At 37.5% G+C, this 17,550-nt stretch overlaps 1 protein-coding gene across 1 annotated transcript in view; it reads left to right on the forward strand.

The window, feature by feature from the left end:
* PPP2R2D (protein phosphatase 2 regulatory subunit Bdelta) overlaps positions 1-17,215 on the forward strand; it is a 30,179-nt gene extending 12,964 nt beyond the window's left edge. The window contains exons 3-10 of the mRNA XM_059821383.1: positions 2,092-2,189; positions 5,393-5,558; positions 7,264-7,376; positions 10,113-10,290; positions 11,219-11,383; positions 12,838-13,007; positions 13,097-13,188; positions 15,063-17,215. Coding sequence (XP_059677366.1) covers positions 2,092-2,189; positions 5,393-5,558; positions 7,264-7,376; positions 10,113-10,290; positions 11,219-11,383; positions 12,838-13,007; positions 13,097-13,188; positions 15,063-15,342 — 1,262 coding nt within the window. The 3' untranslated portion in view covers positions 15,343-17,215. The remainder of the gene's footprint in view (positions 1-2,091; positions 2,190-5,392; positions 5,559-7,263; positions 7,377-10,112; positions 10,291-11,218; positions 11,384-12,837; positions 13,008-13,096; positions 13,189-15,062) is intronic.
* Positions 17,216-17,550: the final 335 nt, after the last annotated feature.

Raw genomic sequence — 17,550 nt, forward strand, 5'->3', positions numbered from 1 at the left:
TATATTTTTGGATTGAACACACATTGTACCCCTCTATAGTCTAGGCTTTTAATTTACATATATGTGTGTATAAAATACATATTAAAATATATATATTTAAGGATGTGTGTATATATATATCTTGAGATTTTATGACTGTTGTGCTACTGGAAGCTCAATTCGAAGGCAATTTCTGAAGTAAGAGATTATGTAGTACTAGTGAAACCTTTATACCATATGCTATTTTCTGTAGGTAACTACTTACTGTTGTAAATTCATTTTAGCCGTTTGGAGAGGGGAAGGATTGTTTGGGTGTATTTTCTATGTAGTCTGTTAGGGAGGCAAATGGCCACGTACCAAAAATTGGCTACAAAATGTGGAATTGGTGTGAAGAGACTAGGGGGATTAATTTTTATTCTGACAGTGTTCATAGTGAAAAGCCAAAAGAGTTTGCTGCTTAAGTACTTGGAAGGGGGTCAACAATGAAGGGTCAGGTTTGCAAAGAGCTGTGTGGTTGATGACTTGAGAACTTGTGAGGTGGTGGTTGCTGTAGTTGGGCGGCACGATGGCAGGTGAGGGTCACTGTGAATGGAGAGGGAGACGGGCTAGAGAAACTAGTTAGAAACTAGCAATATGGTTAATTTTTAAGAGTAGGTCAACTGAGGAAAGACTGTTTTCAGTATGGAGTGTGTGCAGCAAGGGTGTGCAGTTTGTTCTAATGTTTTGGGTCTGAAGATTTGGGATGAGCCATCATCCTGTTCTTTACCGAAATGGAATCTTTTCATAACCTTTTAAAGAAAGGCGAATATAAAAATAGACATGTCCAGAAGCAGGTTAGTAATTGGATTTTGAAGGCTGGGATAAATCTCTAGAAAGTTTTTGTTTGTTTTGTTTTTTAATAATTTTATTAAGCAAAAAAGGTAAATCATTATTTTTATATACTAGGGAAAAACTGTTTCAAGGGCATCTGTTAATAAAAGATGAAATATTAATTATATATTGGGAAAACTGATTAGACTTCCTAATCACCTTCCTCATTAAGAGTGAGGGATTATTGAAAGGAATTTAAAAAATAGCACATCAAAATCAATACAGGAAAGTAGTTTTCATCTAGTCTCCAATTGCAAACTCTGAAAATGATATCATGTACTTCAAATCTTACAATTTTTATACCTGCATAATATAATGAAATACTTGCATGGCTAGCAAGCAACAGTATGGATAAATGTTTACTTACAATTTTATGCCGAGTGGTTTGTTGGCTTTGTTACCATATGCCTAAACCCTGTGATAGACATTTATAGCCCCTTATCTCTCTGCCCCTTGGTTAGAGTTTATTTAATGGCAATAATTTCTTTATTGCCACCTCCAAATATTAATTGTGGCGTGCAGTGGTGAATAAATACTGGTTGTTTTCAAGGTTCAGTCCCAAGGGTGCTTAAGTCAGTTTAAACTGGAGGCCCTGCGATCCTTTCCTTTGCTCTCCTGTTCCTTCAGCTGCAATCATCCTTGCCTCTTGTTTGTTGTATACATGCTGATGCTTCTGCAGAGTTGGTTCAGGAAGCTCAGCTGGAAGAAGAAGAATTTTCTTTCTTCCCCTTTTTTTTTTTCCATTGGCAGAGCGGGGATGCCCAATTCAGGTTCCTGAACTAACTATAAGCATACTCAGCTCTGGGGAAAGGCAGGTATGTGTCAACCTCACTTTGATCAGTGCAAGCTGCAGTGCTGCTCCAAAGGAATACCACAGATGAACCGCTTTTGATACGATTCTTACTTTTGGGAGCTCTGTGCAGGCATATCTCTGTTACGTATTTCAGCATTTACTGTCAACAGGTAGAATACACAGTTTGGATTCTTAAAACAATATGCCTTCTCTTCTATGATTGAAGGCCCTCGAAAGCTTAAACTGAGAATTGAGGAGGTGTTTTAGGTTGTAAATAAAATTTTGTTAGGCTTTGAAACATGGCTTACTTTCTGGATACGGATGATGTAAATCAAGAAGTTGTGTTGTTTCATTAATACAAGTTGTAATTTTGTTTTGTGTTCAAGTCTTGAAATGTCTTGATTTGCTTTACACATTACAGTGCTATTTTATTTCTGTTCTGTTTACAGCTGATATTATTTCAACAGTTGAATTTAATTACTCTGGTGATCTTCTTGCAACAGGAGACAAAGGTGGCAGAGTGGTTATATTTCAAAGGGAACAAGAGGTCAGTGACTTGAAAAAAGTGCTGTTACTACACTGTCTTGTGTTGCATAGTCTCACTTCATCTTTTCATGCCATGAGTTTTAAATGATTGGATAGTTTTCTCAGAAAACCTGAAATTAGCCAAATTTCTGACGATCTGCCTTGTGCTGAACTTGATAGATTAGTTTGGTGGTGGTTCCCCCCCCCCCCCCCCCCCTTAAAAAAAAAAAGTCCCCAAAATACAATGAGGTCTTTGTATATGTACCTAGTATGCTCAGTACGATTTCGCAGAATTGCCTTTGGGCTTTCTCCTAAACTTTATACTTGGTCAGGTTGATCTAAGATGAATTGTAATGCTCTTGAAGATAACGTAAGAAAAGTTTATCGAAAAGGATACGTGTTAAGCTATACAGGGACAGCAGGATAAGATGGTTCAAAAATTGAAGAATTGAGCATCTGATGTGTTTTAGGATCATATGAATCAAAAATGGTGGGAACAGCGACTTCTCCAGAAACACTTGAGCATTTTCAGTTCAGAGGGTAGGAAGACTCTCCCTCCTGCAGTTACACAGCTTTTCAGCTGGCTCTTTGCAATGGTATTTAGTTGTGTGATAATGCTACGTTATCTGTCCATTCATCAATGGAGATACATCACTGAGCTTTTTCTATCCAGAGAAATGGTGTGTATTGGAAAAGTGCACTAAATGCTGAAAATAATCATCATGCCTTGTCATGTCTGGGAGAAATCTGGAATTGTGTTCTTTAAAAATTCAGTATTCCACATGGCAATTCTCACCCTCTCTCCTGCCACCGAAGAGCATGTTTATCCTTTCCTTTGAAGAGCTGATGAGAATTTGAGCCTTTGGTTTTGAGCCTTCTCCTGGATCAGAAATAACCAAAATTGATCATGGAATTTTAATTCAGCTTGTTTGTGCATGAAGTATACTAATCTTTAGGTGCTGTGGGTTTTTTTTAGCAGAATCCCACTTCTTTCGTTATGTGGTTCAAATGATGCTCAATTAATGAACAGCTGTCCAATATTTTGCATTTCATCCTCACTGGGATACTATTTATAAAACACTTTACCAAAGGTGACTTATCGGTTTTACTGTGAGGATTTTGAGAGGTAGTGAAATGAAAATACTATTGCTGAAAAAGCTCCTGAAATGTTATACTACTACACCTAGACAGCTCATAGATCATTTATCATTTAGTCTGCTGTATGGACTTAACTAAGGCACAGAGAGATCAAGGTCAAAAGTGTCCACCTGCTGAGGATCTCTGACCTTCTTGATGCTGGTTTAGAGTGGAACTGTTATTGGTTGGCTTTCAGCTGTTAGTGCTCAGTTGTTCTGTAAGTCAAAACCCAGCTGTCATGCCATTTCCTTATAGTGTAAAAAAAAAAAAAGACTATTCACACAGGAATATTCAACTGTCTTCTTGGGAGCAGATGCAAACTGTAGTAGGGCGTAAGAGTCATTTCTCTTGTCGTGCAAAACTGCAGAATTTCTGAAGTGGAGGAAAAAATCTAAAATAAGTATATAATACTGGAACCTTAATAAAATCTTACAACCAACATTTTTAAACGGTGTGGATTTTAGACTAGGTTAACTGGGTTAATAACAATTTAGGGTAGTTGTAATATTTCCCATACACTTTAATTTGGGAAGGCAGACTGAAATGTTGTGCATCATACCCTGAACTCACATGACATTATTTCGGTTCCAAGCAGCTGATTTCGAACCAAATGTGTGAGTAAAGAGTGAGACCACTGCCTAGTGCCAGAAAAGGCAGCTTGCTCAAAATGCGGGTGGCTAGGTAAGTAATGTAGATAAGCATACTGAATAGTGTTAGTTGAGAGGATCCTGTCCAAAATGCTTAAAAGTTGAATGACAAGTAGAGAGTAAAATAATATACAGTCTCAGAGTTAACTAGAACTCCATACTTGTGAGACATTGCAGGAAAAAAAAACCTAGCTGCAATAACCTTATCAAAGTTTCCAAGTCAAGCGTGGAAGCGTAAGGAGGTGTCAGAACAAAGGTTGCCTTTGCCTTGCATTGGCCTAGCAGCCTTCAATGATGTGAGTTGCCACTGGTTGTTCCACGGTAATGTACCGCTAGTCAGTCTGCAGGGTAAGCTTTTCCTGCACTGATTCTTGCCTGCCTTTGCAAGTGATTTGCTGCCTCTCAAGTGAGTGACTTCTGCTTGTGTTTTGGGGAGTTTGTTTTTTCAGAAGTCCTGGGCACTGCAGCTCTACAAGTGGGGCTGTTCTCCAAACATGAATCACTATCTAACCTTAACTTATTTGAAAAGCCTGATAACTAGTTGCCTCAAATCTGATATTGCAAATCTGTGGATACTTGTGACTTTGATCTCTGTTCCTTGCTACCGCACCTACAAAATGAGGATAATACAAAGCGGTCTTCTAGTTCGGTGAGGGGAAAAGTTGTTAGTGTATTTGTAATAGTCCTTGGTTCATCATGGTATGAGCACTATAGAACGGCTTAGATGAAAATGTGGTAATTCCAGCCTTCAAGTTTTTATAATAAAAAAGGTTGTCAAAGCTTAATTATAAGCCTTGATACCACTTCTGGACACAGCATGTTTTAAAATGAGTACTAGAGGAGCTAGATCTAATGCTAATACTTGATCTTGCTGTCCCTTCAGCAGAATCACTTTGTGCAACTGTGTTTTTATAAAAAACATACTGAATTACACGTCCTTTAGTATTTATTTCCTAGTCTGGAAACCCTGCATTATGTCCATATTGTGGTGAGTGAGGAATGAGTTTTGAAAAAGGATGGGAATGGAGATCAGGTGAAGTGCAGCAACTAATCACATGGAATTGGTGGTTTAGGATTTAGGACGTAGCTAACTTCTCTGCACCAATTCTGTTGAAACTGCTTGGGAGAGGTAGCATAGCCTAGAACTTTTCCAGGCAAACACAGGAACTCCTTTGCAGGCAGCATGCCTCTTTAAAGGGCTTTGCTATGTTATGTTCTATGAGTACACGCATATTTATATATAAAGATACATTTTTACAAAGCAATTCTGTGTGCACTGTATTAATGGTAAACTAGGTACAGTATCATAGAATAAAAATGTAAAACTTAAGATCTGTTGTAAAAAGTTTACTAATAGACAATTTCTACTACATAGTTTGTATGTACAATTCCTAATGAACCAAGTGACATCAGCTTCAAGAAGTATTATGTTTCCTTGCAGAATAAAAGCCGTCCTCATTCTAGGGGAGAATATAATGTTTACAGTACCTTTCAGAGTCATGAACCTGAGTTTGACTACTTGAAAAGTCTAGAAATTGAGGAAAAAATTAATAAAATTAGGTGGTTACCACAACAGAATGCTGCTCATTTCCTGCTGTCTACAAATGGTAAGGACACTTTATTTTTGCACAAAGAACTTCTTATGTCATTTGAATATTATCTCACCTGTGATCCACTTGTGGGCCTTTTTTCTGGAGTGTTTTGAGGTTTAATGTCTTCTCTAATTACATGCAAATGCAAAATATGTTTTGATTGTAATACTCTGTAAATTACTGATTTATAAATGTAAAAATAATGAAGCAGCAACAGAATAGGCATAGTTACAGAGCTACGTTCTGTGGATATACTGATAATGCTATCGATTTACATACCCTGTTACTCTGCTTTATAGTTTTTGTATAAACAGGTTCCCAGTTTGCTGAACTGTAGCAGAAGTCTGAATTTGACTTCATCCTAATTTTTGTTGATCTCAGATGAATTTTTAATAAAAGCATTTGAAATTGAAACACTGTGGTTACAATACTCTCTTGCTTTTCCAATACAAAAACATCATGTGTGTTTTGAAAAGCAACTGTTTAGAAGACAACAGTCACTCTAGGAGGAGTGTATTTACACCATTTTCACTGTGTACCTTAGAGTACATAAAAGCAGTGCAAAAACTAGAAGTTGGAAATCACAAGTTTTCATGCACTTGGGTTTTTTTTGTTTCTTCCAATATTTTAGTAGTAGTTATTAGGTATTAGGTCTGCTTCATTTTGATGCATCATGGAGCAAGCTGTAAATGTAAATGCAGAACTGCGCATGGAAAAACTTGCTCTACTGTCAGAGGAATACGCTTGTTCCTAACCATTTGGATCACTTTTTGCCTTGTACTTAAATGACTTTACGTAAGGGATGATATCCTGCCTGCTCTACGAAATTTTAAAAGTGGGAATGACTTCTGTCTGCTGCACTTTGAAATTAAAATAATCTTGCTTTGATATAAGTCTTGCTAAACTTAAAGTAATCTTTAAACTGTCATCTTCAACGCTTTAAAGATACGCAGTAGTTTGGGGAGGAGAGGTTTGTTTCCAGTTAGCTAAGGATCTCACTCTTGGTGTATACTTACTTTCCGCACTTGGAAAGTCTTCCCCTAGTAAGACCTGGGAAATACATGCCTTTGGACATGGAACCCTAAAATAATGGGGAAAGTCCTGTTCTCACTTACTGCCTTTGGCTGTGTCTTAGCAGACACCTGGGTCAAACTTGGTTTTCTTTACGGTAGTTAGTGTAAGTAATTCATGGTTTTGTTGGGTTTTTTCCCTAGTATTTGTTTGTTAAAAGTAATTTAGACGGTCATACAGGGCTTATTGGTGAATTTTGGTAATTGGTGTGTGAAACTTCCCTTGTGAAGGGTCATTTTGGTGAATGGCAGGCATAGGGCCTTATTGTTCAGGCAGAAACTTGTATTTTATTCAAACTGAACATTACACTGGAGTTAAAATGGAATCCATCTTTTTTTCCCTCTCTATTTACTGATATTTCCATGCATTTTCCCATCCGCACGCTCCAAGTGCATGTGTCTGGTATATTTTTTTTGCTTGTTTTTCATGTATCAATTCTGCTAAACAACATAGCTGAAGGCAAAGTACATCTAGTATATGCGGGGAGGGCTGTACTCCGTATCACGTTGTTTAAAGGATTCCATCAGGGTCCTTTCTGTTGCAAGCAGTAGAAACCTAGATAGATAAATAACATCCGCTCTGACTCCATTATTTAGTGATTTTATTTTGAATTTAATTCATTCTCAAGCATGTGAATTTTTTGTTTTAGATAAAACTATTAAATTATGGAAAATAAGTGAAAGGGATAAAAGAGCTGAAGGTTATAATTTAAAAGATGAAGATGGAAGACTTAGGGATCCTTTCAGAATCACAGCACTACGGGTATGTTTCTGCTCTTTGACTTTAAATATCTTTTTGCATGTACTTCTCTGCCTTTGTACTACCAAAGTTGTCAACTGAAATGTGTAGATTAAAAATGATGTTTTGGTCAGGGTCATTGAAAACTTTTGTAAAAAATGGAGACACTTCATTGTGTATATATAACTATTAAATAAGTTAAAAACTGGAAAACTTGAGGCAAACTTTCATGATTATAAGATTATATTATTAGCTTCCCACTAGTTTGTTGTTTTGGTTTTTTTTCTTGGAACATCTTAGCATATTTGAAATGGATTAAAATTTATACTGGCTTTTAAAATTAAAATATTTTGTTAGAGACAGCGTTCATCCACCTCAGTGTATTCAAATTGTAGAAGATATACTGATTTACTGACAGCAATAAAATATAACAAAATGTTGTTCAAGCCTGAAAATACAGCATTTTGGAGTATCTCTGGTTGGGGCTGCACTGCTCTGTACTCAGTTCATAGAAAGCATGGACTCATCCTGCTGTGTTCTTAGAATAGTCTAATGTCTTAGCGCAACATGAAGAAAAGTGCAGGGAACACAGTTATTTCAGAGGCCCGTAACACACTGACTCCTCTTCCTGGGCGTGACTAGTCAGTAGAGGCTAGTGCTGTAGTGTCTGTGCCACTCGCTACTAAGGCGTAGAAGGTGCCCACTTAACCTTTATATCCTCCTGGAGTGCTGCTCTGTGAAACGGGCTTAAAGCATGTGCCATTGTGAATTTAGGAAGAATTTGGCTTTGATTGTATTGATAATTCTTTTTTTTCCCCTCAATATTGCTTATATTTAACTTGTCTTGGTCTTTTTTCTAAGAACAAGACTCAAAAATTTAAACAGGGCACTGGGTATGGTTAATTAGAAGGTGGTTTTGTTAGAGGCAAGTTCTGAGCATTTGGAAAACTTAATGTACACTTGAATAGTCTTGACATTTTTCCACTTGCGTAGTGATGTAGTGGTAGAGTTAGCGCTCCAAACTTGGGATCATTTAAAGCAGGAGCTCAAGAAATGAAATCATGTGGGGTTGGGATTTTTCTTGTTGTTTTTTCAAAGTTGTTCCAGTGTTACCATAAAAAGGAATTGAACTGAGGCTCTCGCTACTTCCAAAGCTAATGCCACTCCTGACGCTTGTAGGGACTATACAGTTGTGGGGCTTTGTTGGGGTTTTTTGCCTTGCTTTTGCTTTTGCTTAAATTGAATGTTGAACTAAAGCTTTAGGTATACGTGAGCCTAAGGCATAATCATGCTGAGAAAGGATATCCACTTCCTCTGGAAAGTGTCTTTCTACTCAGTGTGTGGGAGCCAAGATCTGTTCGAGTATTCTAATGAAAATATCTAAAACCAAGGAAATGAATTATGATACAATGCCTTAGCCCAGTGGCTGGAAGTAGGTACAGATGAAGTTTTGGGTTCTACAACAAGGTACTGGCTGTATCACTGAAGGAGTACGTTAGCACCTTCTTAAACGCTGTAACATATTTAGGAGTCATCAAGCTGAATGGGGGGAAACAACAAAAAGCAAGAACCTCTCTCTTAAAAGTTAGTCTCTAAATTTGCTGCTTTTCTGGGAAAGGGAGGTTGGGCTGAGCTGCAGACCTTGCCAGGCACTACATCTTGCAAGAAGAGATGATGGAATGAACCAAGTCTGAGCAACGATTGGCAGAACGGGGAAAAACCTTGCCTAGAGTTACCTCCGTATGTTAAAGTGATCAGGTTTTAGAGATCTAGAGTGTATGTACCTTGGGCTTTTATGGGCTTTGTTTGCCTATTTTGTTACAGAAATATAATCTGCATTTGTTTATAAGGAAGTGTAGACATGGAGGAGAAGCAGCGCTTCAGATCTGCATCCTTTGCATAGAGACCATGGCATTTCTAAGTACCATTCCTGATAATTCACATTAATGCATTTTTGATTTCACAACTGGGCTAGGAACCCTCATGTTGTGAGATAGGAAAGTTGCCTAATAAAAAGTAATGAATTAATATTAATCATTACAGTTAGATGTAAACAGACTGTGAGATACAGACATGGTAAAATCAATTACAGAGCTCTTGGATTAATTTGTTTCTTGTTCCAGGAAGACAGGCTATCTTGGACACTGTCATAACTTTTTTTCTTGGTTGGATGATATAAGTTAGTGTTCTCTTGAATTGTATGTACTGGAACAGCATAGGACGTCCTTGGGCAACCTTAAACTATTCTCTTGCCAGTCAGTGAGAAGGAGCTAGAGGGAAGCTTAATCTACTTGACCCTGACAAACCATGTCACCCTTTAGATCAGCTAGTTGTGGAAATAGGGCATCCATGTGTTCCTAAAATTGTACTGACTGGACACTGAACAAATTGGGGGATTTTCTTGCAAACTGTTCTTACCAATTTTACAAGCACCCCTGTAAGATATGGGGATCATTTTTAAGCGCTTGTTTCGAATTATCATAGTCTTCAAATACCATTATAAACATACACCAGTTTCCTGTTGGATGAGGTACAAAGCTGCTGTATTTGACCGGTCACTTCTGCAGAAGTCAGTGTCTGAGGTTTTGTGTTGGTAGTATGCAAAGTCAGCATTCATAGGCTATTTTATTGCTTTTCTTGCTCAGTGGATTTGAAAAATGTTTAGTCACTAAATCAAAACAAAAATCTGTGGTGTGCAATTGATTAATACCTTCTGAATCAGTTTTACGTCAAAATTGACTGTTCTTTTTCATGTTTCAGGTGCCAATATTGAAACCCATGGACCTAATGGTAGAAGCAAGTCCCAGAAGGATATTTGCAAATGCACATACTTACCACATAAACTCTATTTCAGTAAATAGTGATCATGAAACTTACCTTTCTGCAGATGACCTAAGAATTAACCTATGGCATTTAGAAATCACAGATAGAAGTTTTAGTATCCTTTTTTGGTTCTCTGTGAACATTGGGGCACATCTCAGTTGTGTATGTTTAAGAGAATCACTTTAATTTTACTAATTGGAGTGTTTGAATCTAGGCATTAAAACACAGGATTTTAAAATCTGGAGGTTTCATACAGTGAGAACAGGCCTTAGGATGCTCCTACTCATTCTTGAGTGCAAGCATTCTTTCAATGTAAAACTGCCAGATCATAGATAGTTTTATTTCTAAAAAGAAATTGAGGAATTTGGAGAGCATCCTTTATTTGTTGAGTTTAGTCAACTCCAGTAAGAGTTGAAAGATTTGAAAAGTAGATTCTTTGTTACTGTAGATACTTCTTTCCAAAGTTTAAGGTGTCTCAACCGTCTAAGAGACACTTCTCTTAAAACAACTTTCAAATTTTTTTTCATGTCAAATGGTATCATTAACTGCAGAAATAATCACAGAATCAGTCAGGTTGGAAAAGACCTGTCAGATCATCAAGTCCAACCGTCAACCCAACACCACCATGCCCGCTAAACGCTGTTTGCAAGCCTGTGCATCCAAAACTAATAGTATGTCCTACATTGACAAATCTGCAGTAAAATAAAAGTTGCTGAAATACTGGGTATTAAACAGGTCATATGCAAGTTTTCTAAAGCTTTAGGTAAATAGATTAAGTATATTCAGTGTTCAATAGGAACCATTAAGAAGGAGGCTTCAGAGGAGTCTGAAATTATCTCCACCATCTGTTAAAGTTGATTTGTAAAAATCTAGATATTTATTTTTAAATCTACTCGGGTCCCTTATTTTATGTAGATGGCACACAGTGGAAATTAAGGTCTTGCCCTGGTTTTCTACATTGTATTTTTAACATTTTTTAATAATTATCTGCTAGAAGTGATTTGAATGTGAAATGTTACATGTCTTTAAAAAAACCTTCCCAGATATTGTAGATATTAAGCCTGCTAACATGGAGGAGCTGACAGAAGTGATTACTGCTGCCGAATTCCACCCTCATCACTGTAACGTGTTTGTCTACAGTAGTAGCAAAGGAACTATTCGACTCTGTGACATGCGTTCTTCAGCCCTCTGTGATAGGCATTCAAAATGTAAGTCAGGATGCGTCTTTGGTTTATGGGTTTCTTACTTTGTTTTCATGCAAGATAGAGTGTATAGGTGTTCTGCTTATAACTAAACATACCAAGTTCTGCTTATTGGTAAAGCGCATACAAGGTAAGGGGTGGTAGTTTTGTAGAATGGAACATTTTAATTGTCTTGTTCTAGGCCATCAACAAGCAGAAGTGTAGCATGAGACAATTGACCATCTGACTCTGCTCCTGTTTACCCATTTATGCATCATAAACTGATGGGAACAAGTGCTTTTGGCACCAGTGAGACCTGTCTTCTGTCCAGACTCAGTCTTGGTGCTTCTCAAAGGTATCTGCTTATCGAATGCCAGTTCAGGGCAGTTTATTCACCTTTGTGCATTAGAAACTGGGCTGATGCTGCCAGAATCCATTTACTTTGTGACCATTTGCAGCTCCTAGGATAGAATTAATTCTTAAGAATATGCACTGCGTTTGAAGCGAGTTTCCGGGGTGAAAGGTGAATGCTCTTTAGTCTGCTGAGCCACGTAAACTTATGTAGGTGAGGAAAGCTTTTCTATTGAAGCCGTAAGGATAACTGCCTATGCCTTGCACGCAGCCTCTTGTTCGCTACTGTAATCGTTGAGGTTTATTAGTATTACTAGTCCTGTGGGGTGACCTACCATGCTGATACTCGCAGGTAAGCTATCTTTAGTGCAGATAAGGTTTTCTTGTTTAGTGGAAGGAAATATTTGTGCAATGGGAAATGTAGAATCGTAGGCCACTTCATCTATTTGATTTAGCATTGCATTAAATTACTTAGAAGCACTTCATTTTTTAACAGCTTGTCACTGAATAACATCCTGTTAAAAGGGGTCTATTCAAAAATGAAATAAATAGTTCTAGGTAGCTTGTGTCATGAAACGCTGACTTCAGAGATTGACTCTTCAATTTAAATAATGCATTTCTTCATCTGCTTTCTAAAACCATACAAATTGTATTTCAAGTGCAGATAATATTTCATTTCAGTAGGTTGTGTTGTACAACTTCAGGTCTAAAGAAAAGTATGTTGTACAGTAGTCTCAGAATGCATGGGTCATGCATTAAGATACTGTGTTTGGGATGCTGATGTTTTCATCTGCTGTTGTTCAACATGATTTGTAGATCAGTTGTAATGTTTACTGCACTCATGTGCTGTTTTTTAACTTTTTTTTTCTCTGATTCATCCCTAAGACCTGTGAATTGTAGTTTTGCTGATGCTGTGCTCCAGCTGAGAATGTTGGAGATAGTCATCAGATTGCTAGATGCCTAAGAGCGTAACATTGTTTAAAAAAGACATTATTTCTAAAAAGTATTTAACAGCAACTTTCTTTAAGAAGAAACTAGTATATTGATTTAAAATTTTCAAGTACCAAAAAATGTTAGAAGATGCAGAACTTGCTGTTGGTTTCATTTGTAATTGTGTCTTTTATCTACAGTTTTTGAAGAACCTGAAGATCCTAGCAGCAGATCGTTTTTTTCAGAAATAATATCATCGATATCTGATGTAAAATTCAGTCACAGTGGTCGATACATGATGACAAGAGACTACCTTTCTGTTAAAGTGTGGGATCTCAATATGGAAAACAGGCCTGTAGAGACATATCAAGTATGGTGTTCAAGTTTTCTTAAGCATCTCCTCTTTTCCCTTTTCTTCGTTTTCTTTATATCTAATACCAGTTTAAATGTTCCAAAAAGGTTCATGAGTATCTTCGAAGCAAGCTTTGTTCCCTTTATGAAAATGACTGTATCTTTGACAAATTTGAGTGCTGCTGGAACGGTTCTGATAGGTAAGTTGGGGGCTTCGGGTTTTTTGGGTTTTTGGTTTTCCCTCAGCATTAGGAATTTGATTTCCAGTTTTGAAAGCCGTAAGCAGTACTTAACTTTAAGGATGTAATTAGTTACATTCAAATCTATTGGGGTTGGTTGGTTGGGATTGGTTTGGGGGTTTGTGGGGGTTTTTTTGTTTGTGGTGTTTTGTTTTGGTTTGGGGTTTTTTTGCGAAAGGACTTCTTTCTTCAATCCTCCACCCTCCCATTGCAGAAGTGGACTAAACTTTCGTGTGTCAGTTTGCTTCTAATGTGAGTTACTGTTCAAGTTTGAAGTTTTAAATAGTCAAGACTGGCCATTTCAAGCCATGAAAATGTGACTCTGTTTCATTCTTAAAGTGCATATAAGAACATGCATTCAGTGTCTTGCAAGTTGAATCTTCTTTCCATGTTTTCTGTAGGCTAAAGAAGATAAACCTGCATTAGATAATTACTCATATTTGTTGCAAACAGTGGAAATATGTCTTGCCTGAAAGTTGTGGAAGCATTATAATCAGATAGCAAAGCCATGATATTGGCACAAATGGTGTATGTTTCCTGTCACTAGCTATGGTATAATATTAGCTACCAGTTAAAATGCTTTCAGAAACCATGGATAAGATCATGGCAGATCTGGATGCTTTGTGTTGGCTTGCCTTGGGGATTTGTATTCTTTCGTAGAAGATTTGAGTATATCTGAAATACCTAAAATAGTGACTTGTCTGCTACCAAATGCAGGGGAGAAATCATACTGTATCAGTCAGTTTACAAGAAAAAATTGCTAGCAATATTTACAGTATCTAATGTAAAATGCATAAAAGAAGTGGTGTACGTTTTTCACTAAGCTAAAATGCAGAGAAACTGACCCTTGTTTCTACGGGTTTTTTTTCAAGCAACTCCAGTCAATCTTTTTTTTGGGCGGGGGGGCGGCGGCGGAGGGAAGTCAAAGCAAGGTCATCTCCTTTGAACTTATTATAGGAACATAAGTTGTCATGGAAGTTGTGATGCTCACCTCTCTTTGAAAAAGAAAAAATAGTTCACTCAGTGCATTCCCTAGCACAGTCTGAGTGGTATATGTTGTGGTAATATTATCTCATTCTCCTCCTAGTCATTAATTTTTTAATGCCATGAAGACAGCAAACAAGAGGACAAGGGTGAGGTGGTTGCAATTTTAACAATCTGTGGGACTTCTGCATTGTGGGAAATGGCTTTTCCAGTTTCAAGTGGTCGAGATAAGTGTTCAATACAGAAAATAACAAACGATTCAGCCTCAATTTCAAGTGTATTTTTTGTGAGAGCTACAAACAAGCTGTTCATTGGAAGTTAGACACATGAAAGCGTTTTGAGATGCAGCTTTTTCTCTGCTTTGTTCAAAAGCAAGTTTGATACTGTACAGAAACTCTGAACTGTTTCTGCAGGACTGCATCAGACCTTTACATGAGGGGTTTCTTTTGTTCGTTCAGGATAATTTTTCATAGTTAATCCATTGGTGTTCTCATGGTCAACATGTGCACAGTGCCAAGGAAGACACTTTCATTTGTGATAGTCTGCTGAAATGAAGCAGTTTATAATGGCTTTGCTTCCACTGTGACTTCTGTTGCCGTGGGATAAAGGGATAGAGAAGCAACAGGAAAACCTGCTTTGCTCACGTTGAGATGAACAAAGCATAAGACTGCTGCTGAGTGCTGGTGGCAGGAGGGGCGGGGACCAGGGGAAGACCTGGAAGGGAGTGTCATGCCACATGCTGGCCATGAACTTGGTCTGACAGTCACCTTGTATGTAAGAGAGAGAGGATGGGGGTTGAATACTGTTTCTGGAAACCTAATGAGATGTGCCTTTCTTCTGCTTTTAAACAGTGCTATCATGACTGGATCTTACAACAATTTCTTTAGAATGTTTGACCGAAACACGCGACGGGATATCACTCTAGAAGCGTCCAGGGAGAGCAGCAAACCTCGTGCCATCTTAAAGCCACGTAAAGTGTGTACAGGTGGTAAAAGAAAGAAGGATGAAATAAGCGTTGACAGTCTGGACTTCAACAAGAAGATTCTTCATACAGCATGGCATCCCATGGAGAACATCATTGCTGTAGCTGCCACCAATAATTTGTATATATTCCAGGACAAAATTAACTAAAGATGACTTACTTCAGGACAGAGTCGTCGTCTTGCATAGTTAAGCTCAGTTGTTTATCTGTAAAAGAGAAGGCCTTGTTGTCCTACCAGTGAAGAACATTGATGCACTTACTTCCCTTTAGATAAAGGAGAGGATCTGGCCTGGGTTTTGAGTCACGGTGTAGTTCTGCCTTCGGTGGGGGTAGGGAGCGTCAGTCGCAGTTTTCTGGGAGAAACCCTCTAGGGGCAGAACTGATGGACAGTGCTCAATAAGGCCAATACTCAAAACAAATGTATTTATTTAAGTCTGAGCCTTCCTTTCCAGTTTATAGACCAAAAATTTAACACCCAAGAAGAAAAATTGTCATAAAAATGTAATTTCTATCTCTCGCGCTCTTTTTCTGCTGTAATATTTGGGCCTTTCAAAACATATATTGTGCTTAATGCCTGTAAACATTCCTCCTCTGGCCTGTATCTAGGCTTAGGTGTTTTTACCTTTGAGCACTTAGGTAGGTCTTGAGTTGGGTTCGTAGACAGGTTTCCATGAATATTTACTCACCAACTGTATCTATAACCACACCTTCTGGTGTAAACCACTTAATAAAATAACAAACTATAAAAAGTGTTTTTAAAGCTGAAGGTATGTATTCAGTCTTTTTATTTTTTTATTGCATGTACTGAGATTGTGCGAAATAATTCTGATGGGCAGATTTTACAATGTTTGCCCCAAAACATTGCATTTTTGGCAGACTAATACAAACTTTTTTGTGTAGTATTTCAAATTCTAAATTTAGAGTTTCCATGAGATTGTCATTTAGTTTAAGTTGCACTGGTTTTCTTGTAAAACGCTCTCCGTGTACCGAGTAGGAGATTGAAGAGGTTAGTATAATGACATCCGCAGCCTTAATAGAAAGTGACCACCTTGCACAGAAGGGAAAACAAAACATTTAACAAATTTTCTTCTTTGAAGATAAAAATTCAGTTTCTGATGCCTCTCAACGTTAGATAGAGACATACCTTATGTGCATTATGTTTTTTAACCTTTTTAGTGTTTGTCATGAAGATATAGTTTATTTTAAATATTTGGCATAATACATTGTATTTCACATTGCAGTTCAAGCCAGCAAAAACAAAAAACCTAGAACTATCTTGATTATGCCAAGCAGCAGCGAAGCTTAATGCTAAAGCACATTCCGACTTTAACAGCGAGATGTCGGAAAACACTGAGGCCACAAGCTGGTGTTAACTGCGGTTGTTGTAACTCTGTTCTTGCTAATTTTTTTTAAGCCTTAGGTACTTTTTGTTTGTTCTTTAATTTTATTTCCGAAGAGGCCTGAAATGCATCAACCTTCTCTTTTCCCCCCAGACTAGCCGGGGTGAGAAGCTGTTCCTGAAGCTGTTGCAGCACGTTTTAGTAGCATCAGGTAGCTAGACGTGACACTCTGTGAAACGTGCCTGCAAATCAGAAATTCTCCCTGAAAAACGAGATCCCCTGAGCTTCCCAGAGGAAACCCAGACCTGTGGTTTACACTCCGTTTTTCTTAAAATGAAGGTGTATTATGATTACTGAATCGGATCTGCGTAGGCAAGAGCAAAATGTCTCCGTTCTTACCCTCCCGATTAATGTCCATAGAGTGCCACTCTTGTTCACAATAAGCTAGTAAGTACAACTAACTTTGAGGTTCTACAAATAAAGTTTAAATTAAAAAAATCTTATACTGTATATTGGTTGTGACACTATTTGAAAATCTTGAGATATGGAACTTCTGGGTCACTGAACCATTAGATTTGACCTTGTTCCTAAAACACATAGTAGAGCTAATACAATGGGATTGTACATACTTGTTCAATTATTTTGACCAAAAAGTTTAATAAATTTTAAATGTTTACCTGGACTTGCTCTGTGTATTTTGACAATTTTTCTTCCGTTTGTGAGAATTGGCCATGTGAGCCCACCTGAAGATGTTTGTATTTCCATTTTAAATGGTTGGTTTTTGAACGGTCATACCTCTAACTCAGAAAGCTGTCTGTTCATACTCAGTGGATATATTAGTGCTGTCTATTTTTGATCTATTTTTTCAGCAAATGTAAGTGGAATATGAGTAAAAAGAAAAAGGATATGATGAAATCTATTATATAAAACATGATTTGCTTGTACCACTTTCAATTAAATAGTTTTTGATGATTCATGAAATTTTTATCATTTCATTTTATCTAAACACAGATAACT

The sequence above is a fragment of the Gavia stellata genome, chromosome 9 (genome assembly GCF_030936135.1).
Source record: "Gavia stellata isolate bGavSte3 chromosome 9, bGavSte3.hap2, whole genome shotgun sequence".
Lineage (NCBI taxonomy): Eukaryota > Metazoa > Chordata > Aves > Gaviiformes > Gaviidae > Gavia > Gavia stellata.